General features: G+C 56.4%; 1 protein-coding gene across 1 annotated transcript in view; it reads right to left on the reverse strand.

Annotated features, from left to right (window-relative positions):
* Window positions 1-2,934: 2,934 nt before the first annotated feature.
* The window catches only part of SLC9A1 (solute carrier family 9 member A1), a gene marked incomplete at both ends in the record, with an annotated part of 60,355 nt that continues 39,251 nt past the window's right edge, over window positions 2,935-24,038 (reverse strand). The window contains 11 exons of the mRNA XM_080692104.1: window positions 2,935-3,272; window positions 3,782-3,854; window positions 4,571-4,672; window positions 4,817-4,931; window positions 5,100-5,273; window positions 5,365-5,435; window positions 5,857-5,946; window positions 7,100-7,302; window positions 9,278-9,495; window positions 10,476-10,726; window positions 14,147-14,607. Coding sequence (XP_080548230.1) covers window positions 2,935-3,272; window positions 3,782-3,854; window positions 4,571-4,672; window positions 4,817-4,931; window positions 5,100-5,273; window positions 5,365-5,435; window positions 5,857-5,946; window positions 7,100-7,302; window positions 9,278-9,495; window positions 10,476-10,726; window positions 14,147-14,607 — 2,096 coding nt within the window. The remainder of the gene's footprint in view (window positions 3,273-3,781; window positions 3,855-4,570; window positions 4,673-4,816; window positions 4,932-5,099; window positions 5,274-5,364; window positions 5,436-5,856; window positions 5,947-7,099; window positions 7,303-9,277; window positions 9,496-10,475; window positions 10,727-14,146; window positions 14,608-24,038) is intronic.

Consider the following 24,038-nt stretch of genomic DNA (forward strand, 5'->3'; position numbering starts at 1 on the left):
ACTAAGTTGCTGAAGCTGGCTTTGAACCTAAGACCATCCTGTCTCAGCCTCCTAAGTGCTGGGATTACAAGCATGCACCATCATGCCGGGCTTGACTTCTGTAGTTTAGGGACCAAATCTTTTTCTTTTTTTTTTTGCACTGGAAATTTAATCCAGGGGTATTCTAACTCCAAGTTATACCCTCAGCCTCCCCCCCCCCTTTTGTGGTACTGGAGATAGAACACAGGGGCATTCAACCTATGAACTACACCCCTATTTTATTCTTTATTTGGAACAATGTCTCACTAAGTTGCAAGGGGTCTCAATAAATTGCTGAGGCTGTCCTCAAACCTGCAACCCTTCTGTCTCAGCCTCCCAAGTTACTGGGATTACAAGTGTGTGCTACCACATCTGGCTACCCCCAGCCCTTTTTTTTTTTTTTTTTTTGGTGGTGGTACTGGGGTTCCTGGAAACCCTTCTACTTCCGGGCTACACTCCCAGACCTATTTTATACTTTTTTAAATTTGGAAACAGGGTCTCCTAAGCCAGCGCAGCTGGCTGGCTAACCTGCATGATCCTTCTGTCTCTGCTTCCCAAGCGTGGGCATTACAAGTGTGCGCCCAGCTAATTTTTTTTTTTAAATTTTGAAATAGGATCTTACTAAGTGCTGCAGGCCTGAGTTGCTGAGGCTGGCCTCGAACCTGAGATCTTCCTGTGTCATCTTGAGTACTGGGACTACATACATGAGCCACCATGCCAAGGACCGAAACCTTAACCATGGGCTTCAAGGCTCCGTCCGTGTCTCCTCTGCTGCCACTCTGTCCACCTGGAAGCCTTTCCCAGGTCCCAGATGCCCACAGCTGCAGCGCCTGTGAGATCATTTGGAAGTTCCCCGAAACCTCTCTACCTGGTCACCTCAGCGCGTGTCGGCCTTCTCTAGGGGATCCGTGCTCGGGAGCCCGCTTCCTGTGGCTCACGCACACTGGGTCTTCCACGGTCATGCTTCTGTACTAGGCTGAGCGCTCTGAGAGCAGGTGCCTCCTGCCTTCTCCCCTCCCCTTTTTTAGGGTAGAACCCAGAAATAGTCTACCTTCAAGCTACGCCCCAGCCCTGTTTTATTATTATTTTTTGTGTGGGGGTTTGGGGATGGAACCCAGAGACATTGGACCTCCAAGCTACACCCCCTGCCCTATTTTTTATTCTTTATTTTGAAACAGGGTCTCACTAAGTTGTGGGGGGCCTCATTAAGTAGCTGAGGCTGTCCACGAACTGTGATCCTCCGGTCTCAGCCTCCCGGATACTGGGATTACAAGCGTGCGCCACCATGCCCGGCTCTTATTTTTCTTTTGAAACAGGATCTTGCTAAGTTGATGAGAGTCTCACTACCCGCTGAGGCTGCCCTCGAGCCTGTGAGCCTGCGGTCTTCCTCTCAGCCTCCCAAGTCCTGGGATCACAGGTGTGTGCAGCCACGCTGGCTTCCCTGCCATGCCCCCGGGGCCTGGTACGCGGCAAGGACCACACCAGCAGCTGATGTGCTTAAGCACGCCTGTGCCGGCCTTTGAGCACGTTCCTCTGGTCCCCCTTCCTGAAGCCCCTCGTCCCCAGGAAGCAGTCCTGGACTCTATCAAAAACTCACATTGATTTATTAGAATATGAAAAAGGTTCCGTTTCTTTGTACAGGCGGCAGAGCGGCGGCGGCTGTGGTGCTTTGTACATGGTTGTCGGCGTCACTTTGCATGGCGACTCCTGCCCAAAACAGCACTTGTGGACAGATGGGCTGAGCACCCATGGCCCTGTCCCTGGAGAGGGACACTCTGACTATTGCACGATCCTGAGGGGAGAGCGCGGGGGGCACCCATCGGCCTGGGCCGGGCCACGGGGGCGGTGGGTGAGGAACGTGTGCTGTGAGCCAAGGCCCCTGGGCCAGGGCTCTGTCCACCGCAGCAGCCCCGGCCGGGCAGGAGACCCTCGGGGGCGTCCCCCAGGCTGGGCTCTGCAGCAAGCTGGGTCTGCACGTGAGGAAGAGGATAACGGTGGAGTGGGGGAGTAAGAACAGATCAGCAGAAACCCAAGGTTCCCAAGAGCAAGACGGAGGCTGGGAGGCCGAGCCTGTGACAACCTGGAAGATGGCTGGAGCCACCTCCAAAGTCAGAGCCTTGGGCAAGAGTTAAGAGCCCAGCGGCCAGGCTGAGGAGCAGCTGGGGGAGGGTGTGAGACAGACAGGCATGAAGGAAGAGGGGACTCTGGAGCAGGAACAGGGTGAGGGGCAGAGCCCTGGCTGGCCAGGCGTTCTCAAACGCCCTAAAAACAGGAGTGTCTCTGTGCAAGTAGACTCGTACGTAGAAGTGCAGACAAACAAAACATATATCGGCAGCACGTTCTAGAGCCCTGGGCAGTCCCTCCCCCAGCAGCAGCCCTAGAAGGGCCCAGTGGTCCCCATCGCTGGAGTCCACTGTCCAAAGCGCCCCAACTCCCGGCAGAGTTCAGACACGCGCCTGGCATATGGCAGGAGCGGCGGGGACTGCCACGGGGCGCCAACCCCTCCCCCGGCAACGTGTCTGTGCCCCTGGCGCTGGCCAAAGGCAGAGGCCTGAGCTCGTCCCTTCCCTGGGAGGACCCCAGTGGAGCCAGGGGCTCTTTGGTTAGAAATGAAGATTGGTCTGCAGGAGGGTGAGGAGCGGAGGAGGTGGCCCTGGTCCACTTAGGGAGCCTGGATTGGGCTGCGGCGGGGCCTGCCTCACCACCCAGTAGTTCTGCCAGGTGGGTGGAAAGACAGTTCCGTTGGGGGCTGCTTCCCGGGAGGCAGGGGAAGCCGTGCTGCGGTGAGGCATGGGCCCAGCTGCCATGCGTGCAAGGGCAAGGACCCAGGCCAGGCAGGGCGAGGGGCGCCCTTGGCTCCCCACGGCCCCTGCTCTGGTGGAGTCTGTGGGATGGGTGCTGCCTCCAGACCTGGAGCTACTGCCCCTTAGGGATGAAGGGCTCCCCTTCCCCAGGCTCGGGGTGGGGGCCTGGGTCACTGAGGCAGCGCTGTATCCTCTGGGAGCTGGGGCTGTCGCTTGGGCCAGGAGTAAAGACGTCGTCGGTGCCTGGGGATGAAGGCTCCTTGGTCCGCATCATGATGACCCCGTCCTCGTCCTCGTCTTCCTCGGCTAACCTGGCTGGATCGCGGCTCAGCCCCAGGACCTTGCCCTTTAGTTCCTCGTTCACCAGATCCACGGACTCGGGAGACTGCGGGGAGGCTGGGTCGATGGTGATAACTGGTAGGTCTGCCTTCGGCTCATAGGCTAGTGGGTCTGGGGACGAGAGGCAAAGGCTGGGTCCGGCAGGCCTGCCTACGTGCCTGTGCCGCGTCTCCAGGGGGCCCCTCGTCCACACCAGTAATTTCCAGAGCCTCCCACGAGTGCAGCCACTCCAACGTCCCCAGCTTCTCTCGCCTCATACCTCTCCTTGGACCAGGTGCCCCACGGTGTCCCTCCACAGGTGGAGAACATGGGCGCCTCCCCAGGTCCGGCCTATCCCGGGGCCGGGTCTAGGTCTGCAAGAAGGCCTGCCCCGTCCCCTCACCAGGTGCACCGTTGGCCCCCAGCTCCTGTCACAGCGCCCACCACGAGCCCCTGGGGATGCAAGCAGGGCCGTTCTGCCCCTCCATCACCTCCTAGCCTTGCCAGAAGGACGTGGCCCCCGGCTTGGGAAGAGGGAGGAGGCGAGCGAGGAAGCAGCCCCCCACTGGCTCCGAGGCCCCTTCCTGTGGGGGCTTGAGCTTAGGAGGTGGAGGCACAGGGCGCCCCGCTCCAGGCCTTACCTGAGCCGATGCGCGCCCGTGACATGGTGGGCGAGTCCAGCTTGTGCGCTGGCACCGTCAGGTAGTTGTTGATCTGACAGAGAAGAGACTGGTGAGCGCGGGCGGCCGGGCGCGAGGAGCCCCCCTAGACGGCAGCCGAGGCCAGCAGTCCCTCAGGGGGCTCCTTCTTGGGCCTGCACCAGCACCCACGCTGGCATTTTAGGGGCCCTCGGGGCTTGTCCAAGGCTCTTAAGCAGTGTGACCCCCCACCCCCAGCAGCATCAAACATTCTTATATTGCCAGCTTCCAGCTCCAGCCCACGCCGGCCCCTGAGGGTCCAGACCAAAACGCCAACTCAAGGGAGACAGCTGGGCCCTGGCTGGCCCGCGGGTACCTCCCATCTAACATGGCACAACTGGCCTGGCTTCCACCCTGCTTCAAACCTTGTTTCTCCCTCAGGATCCCCGACGGCAGCTCGGGAAGCTGGAAGGCCTGACACAACCCTGCTTTTCCACCTCCCTTGGCCCCGCCTCCAACTGGTGACGGCATCTTGTTAGTTCTACTTCCTGTGTCCCCTAAACCTACCCCCTTCTCCCCCTCCCCTGCCACGGCCCTAACCCAGAGCATCCCAATCCCTCCACGTTACTCCCCTGGGGTTAAGCCTAAGCCCTCACACCAGGGACAAGCCCCCTCCGACCGACTCCTCTCAGTTGCGAGAATGAACACATCTTCTCGGGAGGGCTTGGTGGAACACTGCGGGTACAGGGGATTCCCCCCAAAGGTGGGGGCTGGCTCTGGGGAGGCACACACCTTCTGCTCCAGCTGCCGGGCCTTCTGTCTCCGGAGCAGCATCTGGTTCCAGGCCTCCTCATAGGGGTCAGCTACCAACGTGTGTCTATTATAGGACCGCAGCTGTAGGAGTAAGAGATGTCAGGGCAGGCCCGGAAGCTGGGCCTGGAAGACGAGGGCCAGGGAAGCGCTGGGGAGCGTGCAGGGCCAGGCTGCACATGATGGCCGGGACCCTGGTGTGGGGAAGCTGGGCGGGGCAGCCCTCACCCGCTGCCTGGTCTTCTGCAGGTTGTTCCTCAGGATTTTGCGGATCTCCTCCTCCTTGTCCTTGGACAGAGCGGGCAGGATGCGGTCAGAAGGCACAGACTTGGGGTTGATGTTCCTGGGACAACAGGGCGCACCTTAGCCCCCTGCTCTTGTGGCCGTGGAGCCCGCTGGGCTGGGCCCGGAGGCCACACTGGGGATGGCCCAGGCGGCTCCAGGGCCTCATGCTCTTTGCGTGGCCCGGAAGACCCCCACCCATGCAGGGCGACAGCGCCGCGGTACTCACTGTATGGAGACGGTGGAGACGGCAGAGGGGATCTTGCCCATGCCCCCGCTCTCCACCAGCTCAATGGCCTGCTTCATCTCCATCTTGTGGTAGAAGGCGATGAGCTGGGGCTCCTTGGAGCGCTCGCCAGCTATCAGACACTTCTTCACATACTTCTTATTAAACCGGTTGATCCTGGTGGGGGAGGAGAGAGATGGATGCGGCCAGCTCCTGGGCACGGGACGCCCAGGCCCTGGGAGACCCTCCCTCCAGGTCAGTCACCTACTTGTCCTTCCAGTGGTGGTGGCCATAGTGACCACAGATGTCCTCGATGCCTGTCAGAAGGTGGTCCAGGAACTGAAATGGGCCCAGGGGCAGGTCAAGCCTCACTACTGGGCTCCTGCCCTACCCAGACCTCTGACCAGGACCCCACACCCGGCCTTTCACCCCAGCCGCTTCTCCACTTAGCCCAGCCTGTAGTTCCAGGAGAGGCCAGGAGGCGGCGCCCACGCACCACTCATCCTGAAGCCCAGTGGCCTGACTCCATCTCTCTTCTCCCTCTCTCTCCCTCCCTCCCTCCCCCTCCCTCCCTCTCTCTCTCTCTCTAGGTGCCAGCTGAGCCCCATCCCCAACGCACTAGTTGGAACCCAACGCCCGGGGCAGATTCCAACTAGAGAACTAGAGGCAGAGATAGCTGCTCACGCCACAGCTCCCCGCAGCGAGCCCCTGGCCTGGGGCTGAGGGCCCGCCCCATGCTCCCTAGCCCCTGCCGCGGTACCTGCGTGTGGATCTCCTCGTTAATGGAGCGCTTCGTTTCCTGCTTTTTCTTCACAGCCAACAGGTCTACCAGGGGCCGGATGGTCATGCCCTGTGGGGGCAGTGGGTGTCAGGCTCTTGGGTGCTGCTACCTGGCAGGGGGCAGCGCAGCCTCCCCCTCCCCCAGGGCCCCTGTGGTGGGCGCCTCTCTGCTGGGGTAGCCCCTAGTCTCCCAGGGGTGCCTGACCCCCCCCCCCTTTTTGTGGTACTAGGGATTAAACACTGAGGAATCTATCACACGCTATCCCCCATCTTTCTTTCTTTTTTTTTTCATTTAACTTAATCTGGAACAGGGTCTTACTAGGTTGCTGCAAATATTGCTAAATAAAACGGCTGAGACTGGCTTTAAACATGTCATCCTCCTGTTGCAGCCTCCCGAGTCCTGGATTACGGACATGGCCACCAACCTACTTTTCTTTCACCTTTTAAAGGACAGAAAATACACCCAGCCCCTGGAGGGTTCCCTGTATTTTTCCTCTTGAGAAGGCAAAGATGTGTCCCATCTTGGGTTCTGTGGAGGATTCATGCCAGGAAAGACAGAGGGAATGGGAAAGACATGGAGACAGACCCACCCGAGGTCAGAGCCGGGCACAGCAGGACACGCGCCCCACCCCAGGCTATGCTTCCTCGGGGACGAGGGGCTCTGGGGAGAGGCTATCAGCTAAGCCTGGGTCATTGAGGTGCCCAGAAACACTGCCCGACGGCTGGAAGGATTCCAGGGGACATCCAGCCTCGGCCCCTCACCTCGCAGGGCAGGTAAAGGCGACAGAGCTGGGAGGCTCTTTCCCAGGGTCAGCCAGCACGCGGCAGAGCAGGGTCTGACTCCAGGCCTCCCGCTGCCTGGCTCAGGGACCCGTTGCCCAGGCCCCGCTGCTGTCTCCTCTTACAGACGCAGAAGCCGAGCTCCAAGATACCAAATCACTGAAGCCCTGCGTGAGCTGCGGCAGAGGCAGATCCGGGCCTGCAGACGCTCCCGCCCCTCAGTGAGCCGGGCCGGGCAGGTTCTGATCCCGCACTTCACAACCACTCTGTTTGGCAATTCTCACTTTTATGCCTGAGGAGACTGAAGCTGCAGAGGGGGGGTGGCGGCCCCGGCCAGAGGCTGGGACAGATCCCACAGCCCTGTTTCTAGTGACACGCCTTCCTCTTTCTACTGCAACAGTCGGGGCCCCCAAGGCCAGCGCTTGCCCAGCCAGCCCCAGCACCTGCACGAAGACGGTGAAGAAGATGACGGTGATGATGGCGGTGAGGAACAGGTCGCACATGGGGAAATGCTTCTTGTCCAGGAGGTAGCCCAGGGAGAAGGCGATGGCACCACGCAGGCCCCCGTAGGCGATGATGAACTGGTCCTTGGGGGTCAGCTTCACGATGCGGAACTTGTTGATGAACCAGGTGAGGCCCAGCACGCCTGCAGGTGGGGGAGGAGGGGCAGGCTGTCCCCAGCACGTGCACATCCAGGGAGCCTTCACCACCAAGCCACCCAGTCACTCATCCCCCGGGCCCTCAGGCTAGGGCACCCAAGTCCCTCAACACAGTGGCTGGGTAGATCCTTCAGGGGTTTCCTGGCTGGAGGCTTGGGAGACATCGCAGAGGCCTCCAGTGGCTGCAGGTCAGGAGGGGGAGGGAAAAGATGACATGAAATTGGTCACAAGTTGAAGCTTGTTAAATATGATGGGCTCGTGGGGGGTTGTCATCCTATTCTCTTTTCTGTCTGTTTGACCATAGTAAAACATTAGCATTTTCCCTAATAGAACATTTTATTTATTTATTTATTTTGTGTGGTACTGGGGGGTGGAACCCAGGGGCTTTTCTATCTCTGGGCTATACTCCCAGACCTATTTTATACTTTATTTGGAAACGGGGTCTCACTGAGTTGCTGAGAGGCTCACTAAGTAGCTGAGGTTGGCTTCGAACCTGTGCGATCCTCCTGTTTCAGCCTCCCAAGCACTGGGGTTACAAGCGTGCGTCACCGTGCCAGCTAGAACATTTTAAATGTGACTGTGTGTGTGCGCACACACAGGGTACTGGGAATTAAACTTGAGGCATTCTACCTCTAAGCTATACTCCCAGTCTGATTTTATTTCTTATTTGAAAACAGGGTCTCATGAAGTTGTAGAGGGCCTTGCTAAGTTGCTGAGGCTGGCCTTTGAACCTGTGGGCCTCCTCTCTCAGCCTCCCAAGTACTGGGATTACAAGTATACACACCAGGCCTGGCCCTAATAGATTTTTTTTTTTTTTTTTTTTTTTTTTTTTGTGTGGTACTGGGGATGAAACCCTTCTACCTCCGGGCTACACACCCAGACCTATTTTTATATATTTTAAAATTTGGAACAGGGTCTCTTAAGCCAGCAAGGCTGGCTTTGAACCTGCGCGATCTTCCTGTCTCTGCCTCCCAAGTGCGGGGCCTCCCATGGCCAGCTAATAGAATGTTTTAAAAATGCGGACTGGTTCTAACCTCAACCCACAGAATTAGAATCTCTGGAGGATCAGGATCAGGAACAACAGGATTTTAAAAAGTACTCCAAGTTGTCGGTTATGGTGGTGTAGACTTATAATCTGAGTATTTAGGAGGCTGAGACAGGAGGATCACAGGTTCGCAGTCAGCCTCAGCAACTTAGTAAGGCTGTCCGCAACTTAACCCTGTTTGAAAATAAAGAATAAAAATGGGGCTGGGGGGTGTATCTTAGAGGTAGAATGTCCCTGGGTTCAATCCCCAGCAACATACACACTCACACAAACACATAAAAAGTACTCCAAGTAAAAGAGACTCCCAACCAGGCTTGGGACACAGGCCCAGCACTTGTCTCAAGGGAGGTGAGTGAGGTCCAGAGAGGGGCAGTGGCCTGACCCGGGAGTGGGTGAGGGGCCCCTGGCACGCAGGAGTGGAACCTGGGCGGCCCGGGGCGGTGAAGGCTGGAGCCACAGGCAGCTTTGTGAGCGCTCTACAGTATCTGTGCTGTGACAGCCTAACACGGCTCAGGGTCACGGACCCGCCTCAGGAGACCAGCAGGCTCAGAGTCAGAGGGTCTGAAAGACCCCTTCACGTCCTCTCCAGGGATCAGACTCACTGTGAGCCCCTCAAGGGTCCACTGTGACATTAGCAATGTAGAGAGGAGGAACAGGAGCCGCGTAGGGCCCCTCCAGCACTGTACCACACCCCCCGCGGCCAGACTTCCACACGCTGCAACATACATGCGCGCACACCAGAGCCCAGATCCTCCACATAATGCCCCTCTCACACACACACTAGAGCCTAGCCCCTCCACACACCGCAACACACACTGTACCAGATACACACCCCGCAGCCCAGCCCCTATAAACATACACACAGCCTTCCCACACCTCAACCTCCACCCAGGCTCGAGGCCCACGCCCAGCCTCACCCAGCACCCGGGCGATGAGGCAGAAGAGCAGGGTGCTGATGACGAAGGTCCAGTTCCAGTGGTGGGAGCCGGCCACAGTGGAGACGCCCAGGAAGATGAAGATGAGGGTCTCGCTGACGCTGCTCCACATCTTGAGGAAGTACTTGATGGTGGTGTGGGACTTGTGCGAGATGTTGGCCTCCACGTAGGGCCGCATCACCACCCCCGAGGCGATGACTCTGGGTTAGGGAGAGCGGGCGGCAGTGAGCGGCAATTCCAGGGGCGGGTGGTGCAGGATGAACGGTGACTGTTCACTGAGCCCCCCTCGGGCTGGCCCCTGCCCTCATCTGATCCGCACATTGACCCCGCAGGGCGGGAGCATCCTTACATTTTCCAGGTGAGGGCTCTGACGTGTGGAGAAATAGTCACCGCCCACTGTCAGTGCAGCAGGCGGAGGTGCTGAGAGGGCACCAGGCTCTGTCCAACTCCAAGGCCTGTGCCTTCTCCCACGGAGAGGATGACACACTCCATGGGCCCTAGGGTTATTCCTCCAAGAGTGACCTGTTCCCCCCCACAGTACACGAGGGTCCCCACAGGGACTTTGATCTAGGGGGTGGCCCAAGTCCTCCCAGCCGGGCACTCACAGAGCTCAGCTCCTGCCGCCAGGCTTCCTCCCTGAGGCCCAGAGTCCCGCTCAGTCGTGCTGGTCTTCCCAGCAAGGCCCTTTGGCCCTCACTGCCTCTCCACACTTGCCCACAGCACAATGGAGGCTCAGGACCTCTGACACTCGGGCTGGGAAGCCCCTCTGGGGGATGTGGGGGAGGGCACATAGGAGCCCAGGTCTGCCTCCAACAATGGGCTCCCTCTGAGACAAAGGGAGGAAGTGGCAGGCTGAGAGCTTCCAGGGCTTTTAGCTGGGCAGCCCCGTTCTGCCCGCTGTGCCCTGGACTAACCCTAACACAGGCCACTCCTGCCTCATCTACTCCAGCCTGGAATTCCCCCTCCAGATTCCTGAACCCCGCAGAGCCCGGTGGAAGTGCCTTTCTTCTAGAAAGCCTCTGAGGACCCTGATCATTTAAATGGCTACCAAGCAGGTCTGGAGCCAGGAGCTCCTGTCTCCTGCCAGCAGCTAGAGGCTGGGACCTGGGGAGCTCCCTTGCAACTCGACACGCTGGCCATCTCCCCTACCACGCCTATGGCCCGCTGCGCCCGGACTCACGCCATGATACCCGACAGGTGGAAGATCTCGGCGGACAGGTAGGCCATGTAGCTGTAGAGGAAGACGAAGAGCGGCTCGATGACGCGGATGTGGGACGTGAACCGGGAGGTGAAGGCGGCGATGACCCCGTAGACCACGCCCACAAACACTCCGCCCAGGGACACCACGAAGAAGCTCAGGAAGCCGAGGACGATGTCCACAATGCCCACACGGTCGTAGTTGGCAAACTCCTCAAAGAGGTGGTACAGGACCTGGGGAGGATGTGCAGGCTGGTGGGCGGGAGGACGGCGGTCCCCGGGGCCGCTCCCACCCCCGTGGACCACGGCCAGGAGAAGAATCCACATGGTAGCAGAGAAAGCATCAGTACCGAGCAGGTGCTCAGGACCTTGGCCGGCCGAGGGGCTGCCCGGCCTGCGGCACGTGGCACTGGTCACCAGCACGTGCGATGCGGCTGGATCCCCATCCCCGCTGCTCCCTGGTATGTACAGGGCCAATTACTCAGTACCCCTGTGCCATAAAATGAGTTCAAAAGAGTACCCAAGTTACAGGGCTGTCGTGAGGATTAACTTAGTGAAGGTAAGTGCTTAGAACCATGCTGGTGCAGTGTTGGGCACTACTGGTGCCATCAAGCCTGCCTCTCTCGCCGTTTGACCTTGCACAAATCACTCTCCTCTCTAGATTTCAGTCGTTCCTTCAGCACAAAGCAGGGAAGTTCAGACAATCAATTAGCATTGGATTTCTTTTCTTTTCTTTTTTTTTTTTGGTGGTACTGGGGGTGGAACCCAGAGGCTTTCTACCTTCAGCCTATACTCCCAGACCTATTTTTTATATTTTATTTGGAAATAAGGTCTCACTAAATTGCTGAGAGCCTCACTCAGTAGCTGAGGCTAGCTTCGAACTTGTGCAATCCTCCTGTCTCAGCCTCCCCAGCTCAGGGATGACAAGCGTGCGCCACCGCGCCCGGCTTGCATTGGATTTCTTAACCTCTGAAAATACACACGTCCAGGCCACACCTAACCAAACTCTGGGCAGGGCTGAGAAATCTCTGCCGACGAGCCCCCAGGTTCAGATGCCATGGAGCTGCAGGTCCTCTGAGGCGTCCCATCTCCTGGTCAGGGACACCGAGGTCTCAGACATCTGGGTGGTATTGTATATACTCTAAAGCCCTTTGAACCATACTTGACAATTCACAGCTTCTGGAGGGAGGCAGATCAAGGATGCCTCTTTCCTTGCTAGATGGAGGCTCAGAGAGGTGAAGCAACATGCCAGAGGCCCCAGCCCAGCACCAGTGGGACTGGGCCCAGAGTCTGTTCCCTGATGGCAGAGCTCCCCGGCAGTTCGGCTTCACAGTCCCACTCTCCCCAGCACTGCGGCTGCTTAACCAAATGAGTCTAGTCCTAGGCAGCTCTGCCAGGGAGCATCTAGGGAGTTTCCAGGCCTGCTGGGCAGGGGGGAAGGGCCTGAGAAGCTATGAGCAGGAACTCTCTAAAGCCCCAGCACCCGAGCAGTCTCGGGAGGCAGGAGGTCTTGTGCATGCGGGTGAGCTGCACCCAGTCATGAACCTGGTCCAGTGCCTGGCAGCTCAGAAGCAGCTTTACTGTCTGGGAGATGGGGCATTCATTCACGCCCGGAGCTCCAAGAAAGGCCAATGTGGGCCAGGCCGGAAGGGCAGATGCCGGGCACTTGGTATGGCCTGGCCCACAGCCGTCTGGGAGACAGGGCGGGGCGCCAGCAGCAGACAGCCTCGTCAGCAGGTGCGCCCTCAGCCTGGGCTGCCCCGAGGGGGCTCATGGGTCCTCCCGCTCTACCACTCGGTCCGGCAGGGTGGGTACCGAGGGCCAGGGACCGTCAGTGCAGGGGAGAGGCGGCGTGGCGTAGGCCCGTGTTGGGCTGTGCACTAGGCTATGTGGACTTCCCCCGGCTCCATCGCTTGTCAGCTGATGGGCTTCTCAGTGCCTGTTTCTTCATCTGAAAACACTGGGGTGATGTAGGGAGTGTCTGTGGGATTGATGAGGCCACACACACCAGGCAGGACGCGCTCAAAGGCCGGCAGCCGCCAGACCAGTTACCCACTTGGCACAGCACAGCCTCGGCTCCTGGTAGTGGCCACTTGCACGCACACCTGGGTCCTGTGGGTGCCTCTGGCTTCACAGACACCAGCGAGCGAATTCTGTATGAACCCGGGGAGGACAATGGGCTGGCACTGCAAGCCCTGTGCCACGAGAAGGGAAACTGAGGCTCCTGTGACAACCCGGGGCAAGAGCTGTGCTGGAGGAGACAGGATGGAGGCCTGGGGCTCTGCCCTGCCCTGAGGAGCCGGTGAGGGGTGGGAGGAAGAGGACGCTGGGGCCACAGCAGCCAAACACCACGGCCGTCTCTCCTTGGAGGTCTCTTCCTGAGGCTGGGTGACCAGGCAGCATGTTTGAGGGACCGGGCACTGCACACGTCCTTGCATTCTCCTGTGTGTGCAGCTGCCGTCTGTGGGCTCCAGCTTAGGAGGGGCACCTGTTTCCTGAGGAAACCCGCAGGAAGGCGCGTTTGGCCTGTGCTGGGGTACCTGTCCTCTCTAGGACCTAATGCTCTACCACTCTGCAGCTCTCAGAGGCGAGGCCCAGAGAGGCAGAGTCACTTGCTGAAGGTCACACAGCAAGCGGCTCATCACTGGAACTTATCCCCTTCCACACGTTTGAGAGGCAAGGTCTCTCTCCACAGTCTCCACCCAAAAGCTCCGCACACACCACATTTTAACTTACAACTGAAGAGTGGAAAGGCCCCTCAAAGATGAAGTGGGCTGTAAAGAGGAAACTGAGGCACAAGGAGGATAAGTAATTTGGCCAAGAGTACATCAAAAAATAAGTCAAAGAGAAAGCCTGACCTAGCAAGGACAGAAAGTCGAGCCTTGAGCAAGACAGACCTGATTCTAGCACACTGGGTCAATTCTTTTTTTTTTTTTTTTTTTTTTTTTTGTGGTACTGAGGATGGAACCCAGGGACATTCTACCTCTGAGCTACACCCCCAGCCTATTTTTTTATTCTTTATTTTTTGAAAAGGTCTCACTGAGTTGCAAAGGGCCTCACTAAGTAGCTGAGGCTGACCACGAACTACGATCCTTCTGTCTCAGCCTCCCAATGCTGGGATTACAAGCGTGCGCCACCACGCCAGGCTCTTGGATCAAATTTTAGTTCTATTATGCCCTTTTGTGTGCGGGAGGTAGAAGGGAATTAAACCCAGGGACATTCTACCTCCAAGCTACGCCCTACCCCTTTTTACTTTTTTTGTCTGGAAACAGGGTCTCTCAGTAAGTTGAGAGGATCTCTCAGGATCTGAGTCTCACTAAGTTGCCAAGGCTGGCTTCGAACCTGTGATCCTCCTGTCTCAGCCTCCCAAGTATTGGGATTACAGGTGTGTGCCATCATGGCTGGTTGGTTCTATCACATTCTAGCAAGTTATTTAACTTCCTTGAGCCTGTTTCTTCCTCTGTAAAACGAGAACGCTGCGTCTCTCAGGTTGCCCTGGGGATCACATGAGAACCCTCGCGGACACGGCGCTGGGCACACGGGGGCGCGAGCTGCCCTTAACCGTGTTTGGTGGCTCTGAGCGAGTGGCCGCGGGCCGGGCCTGGGCTCGGGCCCGTGTTCTGCGTGCGTGTGGGCGCGGCCCGGCCCCCTCACCACAGTGACGGCGTCGTTGAGCAGGGACTCGCCGAAGACCAGGATGTGCAGCAGCTCGTTGATGTGAATCTCCTCGAAGACCGCCAGCACGGCCACCGGGTCCACGGCCGAGATGATGCTGCCGAAGAGCAGGGTGTCGAGGAGGCCGATGTTGTTGATCTGCTCGCCGCCCACCAGGCACACGGCGTACATGAGGCCGCCCATGAAGAAGGAGTTCCACAGCGTGCCCACCACGGCGAAGATCAGGATGGTGCCCAGGTTCTCTGTGAACTGCCGCAGGGGCAGGAAGTAGCCCGCGTCCAGGATGATGGGCGGCAGCAGGAAGAGGAAGAAGACGTCGGACTGCAGGAAGGGGGGCGTCTCGCCCACGCCCTTGATCAGGCCCCCCACCAGCAGCCCCACCACGATCAGCAGGCAGCTCTCCGGGACGATGTTTGAGATGGTGGGGATCACATGGAAACCTGCGAGGGGCGAGAGAACGGGAGGCCGTGGGCTTTCGGGGGAGTCAGAACAGAGGCGGGGGCAGGGCGGGGGCCAGGAGGGCGGCTGGCCAGAGGTGCACAGGCTTGGTCTCAGAAGGCCGCTCTGTTGCTCTGAGCCTCGGCTTCCTCGCCTGTAAAATGGAAGGACAATACCAGCTTCACAGGGTTGCGGTATGAAATCGGTGACGGGGTTTTTCAAGTGCTTTTCTCAAAGGATATTCCCATACATTCTCGGTCACCAAATCTTGGAAAGCAACAGCTCCGTCTGCCTCGAGAAGGCAGGAATTACAAATTGAGTCTCAAGGCGCCAGTACCTAAGGCTGTCACCTTCACCTGGACCCGGGGCATCTTTCCAGACCCAGGTTCGGGAGATGGGCTTGAGCGCCCCACAAAGAACAGCAGTCTACCGACTCTGCGGAAGGCGGCCAGTTCCCCGCCGTGGAGGTATTGAAGCCGAAGGCAGACAACAGATGGTGACGTGCATGGGAGATAGAAGCAAGCACAGAAACACCAAAGAACATCAGTGCGGGAAGGAACCCAGGAACAGTAAGGCCTGGGGTCTGCAAACCTGCCGAGTGGAGTGCGTGCAGTGACCTCCAATCCCAGGCGCAGGTGGCAGATGTCTGTGTGTAATCGCGCCATGCTTTCCTGCGGAGGCGGCGGAGCTGCGAGACAGGGCTCTGAGAAGTCGGCGGCTATCAGCCAGCCAGGCATGCGAGACAGAGCCTATCTGCCACCCTGTCTCGAGCCCCACCCCACCCACTCTAAAGATGGGACAACTGAGGCTAAAAACCAGGAAGGGATTTGCCCAAAGTCACGCAGCAAATGAGTAGCAGAACAAAGAGGGGACGCAGGTCTGGCCTGCCAGTTTCCATCAAAGAGTAAGTGTGTGTGTGTGTGTGTGTGTGTGTGTGTGTGTGTGTGTGTGTTGTATGTTTACTGGGATTCAACCCAGAGAGAGGCACTCCACCTCTGAGCTACATCCCCAAGCCCAGCTAAACTTCATCATTCTGAAATTCAGGCTTTCCCAATCTTAGTCCAATAGAAGCATCTATGGGTCCCTCTGCCTGGGACCCACCAACCATCTATCTCCACAAGTTGGTCACAGCCAGCATCAGCATGCCACTCCATTGGGGCCCACCTTGGGACCCAAACCCAGATCTGGGAGGCAGCAAAAACCCTGCCAGAGAGGGCCTCTCCAATGCCAGGTTTGGTCAGAGCCCCAAGTTTGCTGAGTTTTCTTTTCTTTCTTTCTTTCTTTCTTTCTTTCTTTCTTTCTTTCTTTCCCTTCCTTCCTTCCTTCCTTCCTTCCTTCCTTCCTTCCTTCCTTCCTTTCTTTCTCTTTCTTGCAGTACTGGGGATGGAACCCAGGGGTATTCTACCTCTGAACTATACCTCTAGCCCTATTTTTTATTCTTTATTTTGAAACAGGGTCTCACTGAGTTGCAAAGGGCCTCATTAAGTAGCTGGGGCTGTCCCTGAAAAACAATCCTCCTGTCTCAGCCTCCCAAATTTTGGACTAGAGTGGGGAGGTGGACAGAGAAGACCTAGGCATCCAGCTGCATACTGAGCCCCCAGCTGTGACCTGTCTGGCCAGGCTTCTGTGCCTATTGCCTGGGCCCTTGGGAAGGAGGGAGCCTTCCTCCCCATGGCCAGAGCCCCTACTCCTCTTGGGTGCTAATCTGGGCAATGCCACCATGGCTACAAGTCAAGGCTCACACTCAAAACTTCATCCAGGCCCAGGCTCCAGCCACAGTGCTAAACTCGCAGGAGACACTCAAAATGTGCTGGGAAGCCAGGTATGGTGGTGCACGCTTGTAATCCCAGCATTTGAGAGGCTGAGACAGGAGGATCATGGTTCACAGCCAGTCTCAATTACTTAGTAAGGCCCTCTGCAACTTAGTGAGACCCTGTTTCCAAATGAATAAAAAATAGGATTGTGGGTGTAGCTCAGAGGTAGAGTGCCCCTGGATTCTGTTCCTAGTACCGCAAAAAATGTGCTGGGAAAAAACATATCTCCATTCCAGGCTGGGTGTGGTGGCACACACTTGTAATCCCAGTACTAGCACAGGTTTGCAACTAGCCTCAGCCACTTAGTGAGACCCTGTTTCAAAATAAAGAATAAAAAATAGGGCTGAGGGTTTAGCTCAGAGGTAGAATGCCCCTGGGTTCCATCTCCAGTACTGCAAAAAATAAAAACAGACCTGCCCCCAAAGTCGCCTCTTGCTGAAAAGCCCGCCCCACACCCAGTCTTTGGAGAATCCTCCAGTAACACCCCTCATCCTGCCGGCAGATGCGCTGGGAAGGGTGAGGGCACGTTGGTTCCAGTCCCTCTTGCTGCAGAGGGTACAGCCCAGACTTTCAGGAGTGCCTGTCACCTGGTCTTGCCTGTCTTGTTCTCCCCACACTCCACCCTTGCCAAATGAGTAGTCCTTGGTCTGGTCACTTTCTCTGTCACCATCACTGCACCTCCACCCCAGGGTGTGGCTGGCCCGAGTGCTTCAGCCTCCTCCTCCGGGTAGTGTTCCGCCCACCCATCCACCCAGGTCAAGGCAGGATTCGCTCTCTCGGCTCCTCTGTCCTTGGCACCACTGAGATCAGGCAGCCAGGCAGGAGTGTGAGACAGGACCATGCACCGTACTCCAGAGCTGTGCTACCCTGACCCTGAGGGGAGATAGGAAGGCAGGGAGTTGCTGTACTGGGGTCCTAAATGCTCCCCAAAGGTCCATGTTCTAAAGGCCTGGTCCCAGGGTGATACCACTGGGAGATGGAGGATCTTTAAGGGGCAGGGCCTAGCGGGAGGTCACTAGGTCAGGGAGTGTGTCCTTGAAGGGGACTGTGGGAGCGCTGGCCCCGCCTTGCTCTCTGCTCCCTGGCCTGTGATGGAATAGTTTTGCTGCCTCACCACAGGCCCAAAGGAATGGAGCCAATCATGGACTGTGGACTATGGGCCAAAATAAATGTTTTTCTTTTCCTTTTTCTTTTTTATGGTTCTCGAGATTGAGCCTAGGGGCATTCTAGCTCTGAGCTATGCCCCAGCCCTTTTTTATTTTTATTTTTTGTGGTACTGGAGATGGAACCCAGTGGTATTCTATCTCTGAGCTAAACCCCCAGCCCCATTTTATTCTTTATTTTAAAACAGGGTCTCACTGAGTTGCAGAGGACTGAGAATCTGTAATCCTCCTGTCTCAGCCTCCCAACTACTGGGATTACAGGCACGCATCACCAGGCTGTGCTAACATTTTTCTCTTTATAATTTGATTGTCTCAGGTGTTTCATTATAGTGATGGAAAGTAGACTAATACAGCCATTTAGGGAAGTAGAGTTCTTGGACCCTCCTCAAGTCTCCCACACCCTGCCCAGGAGTTATTGTTTATTTATTTATTTATTTTTTGGTGGTACTGGGGTTCCTGGAAGCCCTTCTACCTCGGGATACACTCCCAGACCTATATACATATATATATATATTTTTTTAAATATATATATATATATTTTTTTTTTTTTTTTTTGAAACAGGGTCTCTTAAGCCAGCACGCTGGCTTCGAACCTGGCACGATCTTCCTGTCTCCGCCTCCCAAGTGCGGGGATTACAAGCGTGCACCACCACGCCCGGCTCCTACCCAGGAGTTAGCACCAACAGCTGCCTTATGAGAAGGCAGAGTCTAAACAGAGAGCCTGGACAGGCAGATGGAAGCTCCTACCTTCATCTACAGGGAAAGCTCAAAAAAATGCCTCCCACCCTCTGTGCCATTCACCGGCCCATCGCAGAGGCCCTGGCCTAGGCGTGTCAGGCGGTGGTCAGGGGGCCAGAGACAAGTCAGCCTTGGGGTCCTGGGGTCTTGCCTCCATGCTGGGCCTATGTCAGGAGCCCGGGGATCCCACCCATCTCCGTGCCCTCTCACCACACCTGGCTCCCCTCAACCTGGCGTGTTGAGAGGCCTCTGGGGATGTGGGCTGGGAGAGGGCGTGTGAGGCAAGCCAACGCAGTAAGCGGAGGCTGTCCCAGACTCAAGCGCCAGTATTTCCTCTGGGCTGGGCTGTGCTGGGCACTGGGGACAGTGAGGTGGCTCAGGTTCAGAGCCTCCCTGAGGAGCTCAGGAGCTGAGCTCATGCTTTTCCAGACCACGGGACTGCCGCCACAGGGGAGCAGAAAGCTGGCACTCTTTTTTATTTTTTGGTGGTACTGGGGAAGGAACTTTTCTACCTCCGGGCTACATTACCAGACCTATTTTATATTTTATTTGGAAACAGGGTCTCTTAAACCAGCGAGGCTGGCTTCGAACCTGTGTGATCCTCCTGTTTCCACCTCCTAAGCACGGGGATTACAAGCGTGCGCCACCAACCCGGCAAGCTGGCACTCTTATGGGACACATGAGCAACTGCAGTTCTGGGGCGAGCTGGACACGTCCTGCCCGGCCACCTAGAACTGCATCCAGAGCCTCCCGAGCAGCAAACGGCATCTCTTCTCCTTAAGCCAGCTCCCAGGGTGCCCGTGTGGAGCCCTGTTCCTGCTGCAGCCCCCTCCCCCAGCTTTCTGCTTGGTCCAGCCTCCCAGTGACCAGCAGGAGCTCTGGCCTAGGGCTGGGCCCAGGCTGCGGGGGAAGGCCTAGATTGGCTCTTGGCTTCTTGCCCATGATAGCAGCATATTACTGGAAAAGTGAGGGCGAGTGGATCGTCAGAAGGAGGCTCCTTCAGCACCATGGAAAGGAGGAGCACCTACGGCCTACTCTAACTTGTCCCTTTCCCAAGGCCTAGACCCCGCCAATCATCCCACCCTATATCCCTGAAGAGTCCCCTCAAAATACAGGAAGCTTGCTGACACCAGGTGTGCTGTAAAAGGCAAGGGAGAATGGAGGGCTCCCTGGTGTCCTGACAAAAGCCCAGCACTGAGGTGAGTTCCCAGGATGCCGGGAAATGAGGCAGGACTTCCAGGGCTCAAACTTGCGGCAGAGGTGATGTCCGTAACCAGGATGGAATCGAGGTGGGGCAGAAGCAGTTAGACTCGGGTCTAGAGACCCGAGAGCCGGACAGAGGTCAGAGAGCATTTCATTCTCCATTACGTGGTCAGGGAAACGGAGACCTGAAGAGAGCCAGCGACCTGTTAGTGGTCACGTGACCAGCCCCACCACAAGAGCCCCGATGTTTCAAGTCCAGAGATCTGCCCCAGCCACAGGCGCCCTGTCCTCCAGGAGCAAGGAGGCAAGCAGGTGAGGAATTCAGCATCTCCAGCCCTGGCACAGACCCAAGTTCAAGGCCGGCCTCCCCTGGAGGAGAAGGGGCTGGCTGAGAGATGTTTCTCGTTCCATGCGGTGTAGGTGGCAGTTTGAACACGTGTGCGCACACACGCAGGGGCGTGCTGACAGACACCTGGGGTCGGTGCGGGCTCCCAGCCCCTCTGCAGCTGCTCTGCCCTTGCCTGTGAGAACGTCTCATCTACGTCTCTCAGATCATCCCCATCTGCGAAGACTGGCACAGAGGAGCAGGCAAGGCTGCCCCCACGGCACCCTCGGTTGCCAGGGTGACCCGATACTCCCAAGCCCACTTCCCACAGCCCTCCCCTGGCCCGGAAGTCAAGGGGGCATGAGTAAAGAGGGGCCTCTGAGACCCACCAGTGCTGGGGCACTAGGGACCTCGGGGGGGGGGGGGCAAGGGGCTCTGCCGCCCTACTTCTGGACCTGAGGACTTCCCTGGGCTGCAACTCGGCCAGGTCCCGAGGGATTCCTAGTTGCACAATGATTCCATTTCTCTAACTCCCTCTTCAACTGCCCCGGCAACCGGCCTCAACTACAGATAGCAACGAAAGGTAATACCTCACAATGAGAGCCCAGCAATCCAGTTTACAGCGTGCATGCCGACTCTTTAACTCACTGGCTCCTCACCCAATTTTTTTTTTTTTTTTTTTTTTGCAATACTGGGGATGGAATCCAGGGGCATTATACCTCTGAGCTACACCCCCAGCCCTATTTTTATTCTTTATTTGGAAACAGGGTCTCATTAAGTTGCAGAGGGCTTCACTAAGTTAGCTGAGGCTGGCTGCGAACCTGCAATCCCCCTGCCTCAGCTTCCCAAATACTGGGATTACAAGCATATACAACCATGCCCGGCTCCTCACCCAATTTTTTTTTTTCTGGTATTAGGGATGGAACCCAGAGGCATTCTACCTCTGAGCTACAACCCCAGCCCTATTTTTTATTCTTTATTTTGAAACAGGGTCTCACTGAGTTGCAAAGGGCCTCACTAAGTAGTTGAGGCTGTCTGTGAACCAGGGTCCTCCTGTCTCAGCCTCCCGAATGCTGGGATTACAAGCGTGCGCCACCACGCCCGGCTTCCTCATCCAATTTTAAAGTAAGAAAACAAAGCACAGAAAGGTTAAGCCACTTGCTTAAAATCATAGCTAGTAACTGGGATTCAAAACCTAGGGAGTCTGGTTCGAAGCACATGTCCCTAGCTACTCACTGCATTATCTCTACTTTTATCCTTGTTTTGTTTCCAAGGGAAGTGCCTGCAAAGGGCTGAAGAGGCCCAAAAGCAGCTCCCCCAGGTCCAGAGAAGCCATTTCTCTTCCTGAGCCCTTTCTTCTTCTCCAGGGAAGGCTCCCACTGCTCCCACCTCCCCCAGCAGCCTAGTGCAGTCCTTCTGCCTCTGAAGCCCACCCCTCCCGGAAGCCCTCTGGAGTTCACTCAGCTGGCAGGGTCAGGCCTTCCTACCAACGCTTAGAGAAGCTGGTCGGAATAATATATTGAAATTTCTTCCTACCATCGAGCTCAGCCTTGAGGACCAGGGGGAAAGCTACGCTGAACTGGCAGACCCAGCCACGGCCCCAGCAGGTTCCCAGCCAACTGCAGGAGACAGGCAGGGCGCCAGCCACCCTGCCTTGTGTCGCCACCACCCGCAAGCTGCTGTCCAACCCGGGCGGGCAGTCACCAGCCAGCGGGTCATCAGTTTTGCCACTTGATAAATGACTTCTTGTCTGGAGTACAAGAAGTGATAATAACCAAACAGGCCCGGGCGGTGGCCACGCCTATAACCCAGCTACACAGGAGGCCGAGGCAGGAGGACCGCAAGCTCCAGGTCAGCCCAGGCAGCTTGGTGAGACCCTATCTCAAAGTAAAATTTTAAAAGGGGCTGGGGACTGGAGGACATTATGCTAAGTGAGATTAGTCAGTCACAAAAAATAAGAAATCAGATGCTTTCCCTAATATGTGAGAGTTAGGGAGAAATGGGTCATAGGAGGAACTCTAGATGAAAAAGGAAATCCTATAGAGGAGCAAACAAGACAACCTAAAGGAGGAGAAAGGAGGGGGGAAGAAGGAAAATCTCTAAAACACACAATGTACTTAAACATATCGAAGCCAACCACTAAGCCAAGCAAGGGAAGGAGGGACGGGGAGGGAATGGGGTGGGAATTGGGTAGGGGTTAAATCTGTGATGTGTACATGTATGTACACACAAGTTTTTTACCCCAATATGATGTATGAATATAATGTACCAATAAAAAATTTTTAAAAAAAGGAATAAAAAATAGGGCTGGGGGTAGAGTTCAGAGGTAGAATGCCCCTGAGTTCTGCAAAAAATAAATAAATAAATAAGTAGTGCAAATAAATAAATAAAAATAAACAGGACCAAAAAAAAAGGGGGGGGCTGGGGTCAGGCAAGGTGGTGCATGGCTGTAATCCCAGTGCTTGGGAGGCGGAGACGGGAAGATCAGGTTCAAAGACAGCCTTAACAAGATAGCAAGACTTGCAGCAACCTGCTAAGACCCTGTTTCAAAACAAAAAATAACAGGGGCTGGGGGTGTAGTCGGAGGCAGAACGCCCCTGGGCTCAATCCCCAGTGCCACAAAGGGGCGGGGGCTGGGGATGCTCAGTGACAGAGCACTCCCGGGTTCAGTCCTAGAGAGAGCGCGTGTGCACAAGCCTTTATCTTCCAAAAAGTCTAGCACAGTAGCCTGCACGTAGCAAACAGGCATCTGGGTAATGAATTCATGAAAAACAAGGAGAGAAGACAAACAGGCCGGCTGACTTCCCAACACGAGGGCTGTCGTGAAGACTGAATGAGATGGCGTGTGTGTGTGTGTGTGTGTGTGTGTGTGTGTGTGTGTGTGTGTGTAAAGCACTTGGTGCAGTACTGCTGTGCGCGTCTGGTCTCATTCCCACTCTGTAACCGGGGCTATGATGCCACCTTCCAGAGCGGCTGTGTCACTGACGTAATTTAATTAGACCTCCTGGTCCACAGCAGTTAATGAATAATGCTTTTTTAAAAAATGTAATCCAACAATGCCCACTCAGGGCTGCATGTGCCGTGCTCTACTTGGAGACACAGCCTCCAGCCTGGGTGAGGACAAAGGCCCCTACGGTGTACAGTATGGGTGCGAGGGCTGGGCTGGGGCTCGCAGCCTCCTCTCATTCCGTCTCATACCCTGACCCCCATCCGACAGACGAGGAGGCTGAGGGTTCAGGGAGGTGAAGTGCCGTGCCCGCGGCGCCCGGGCTGGGAAGCGCGGTCATAATTAAAACCTAGTCTCCTAATTGCCAGTTCTTTTGTGCCATGCCGCTGCAGTGAAGACTAAGCTTGTCAGGATCAACAGGAAGAGAATTTGAGTCTGCAAGATGCCTCCCCCACAAGAACAGCCATAAATAAATCTGCTCGGAGTACCTGGGCAGGAGCCGTTCCCATCTCCAGAGTCAGGCTCTCTGTGTACCTCCTCACATTCCCCAATCAGCTCCTCTGTTTCTTGCTTGTTTCAATCCAAATTTCAGGAATTCCTACTAGGTTGGGGAGACAGAGTCCCACCCCCCACCCAGGACCTTCAGGCCTGGATGGGAAAGGAGCAGAAAGGTACCTGGATACGCCCGCAGTAATGTGGGACCGCTGGGGGTTAAAGAAAGCTGGGGTGGGAGGACCCAGGTTCCAGGCCCAGTTCTGCCCTCCAGTAACCATGAGGTGGCAGAGATGACTGATAAAAGATAGGTAAGGACGTGGAGCGGTGCAAGGAGGGGTGGCAGAGTAATCCACAGCCAGGTGTCTGGCGAGGGAGACAGTTCCGGCCCCGCACGGTGGTGGTGCCAGGCTGCAATGGAGGCTGAGACAGGAAGTCACAGGTTTGAGGCCAGCCCCAGCAAATTAGCAAGACCCTTAGCAACTTAGAAAGACCCTGTTTCAAAATTTGAAAAAGGACTGGGGGTACAGTTTGGAGGTAGAATATCCCTCGGTTCAATCCCCGGTACCCACTCCCCCAACCCCCTAAAAAAGGATGTATCAGAGGCAGGTGTGTTATAGTCAGGATTTCAGGGTCAAGCACCTCAGCACTGGACAAGCCCCCTCACAATCTAGAGTCCCTCTCTTGCCAGACCCTTCTCTTCTCACCCGCCTACCTCCATCAACCCCAATACCACAAGTTCCCCAGCCCC

This window comes from Muscardinus avellanarius, assembly GCF_963383645.1.
Source record: "Muscardinus avellanarius genome assembly, chromosome: 3".
Lineage (NCBI taxonomy): Eukaryota > Metazoa > Chordata > Mammalia > Rodentia > Gliridae > Muscardinus > Muscardinus avellanarius.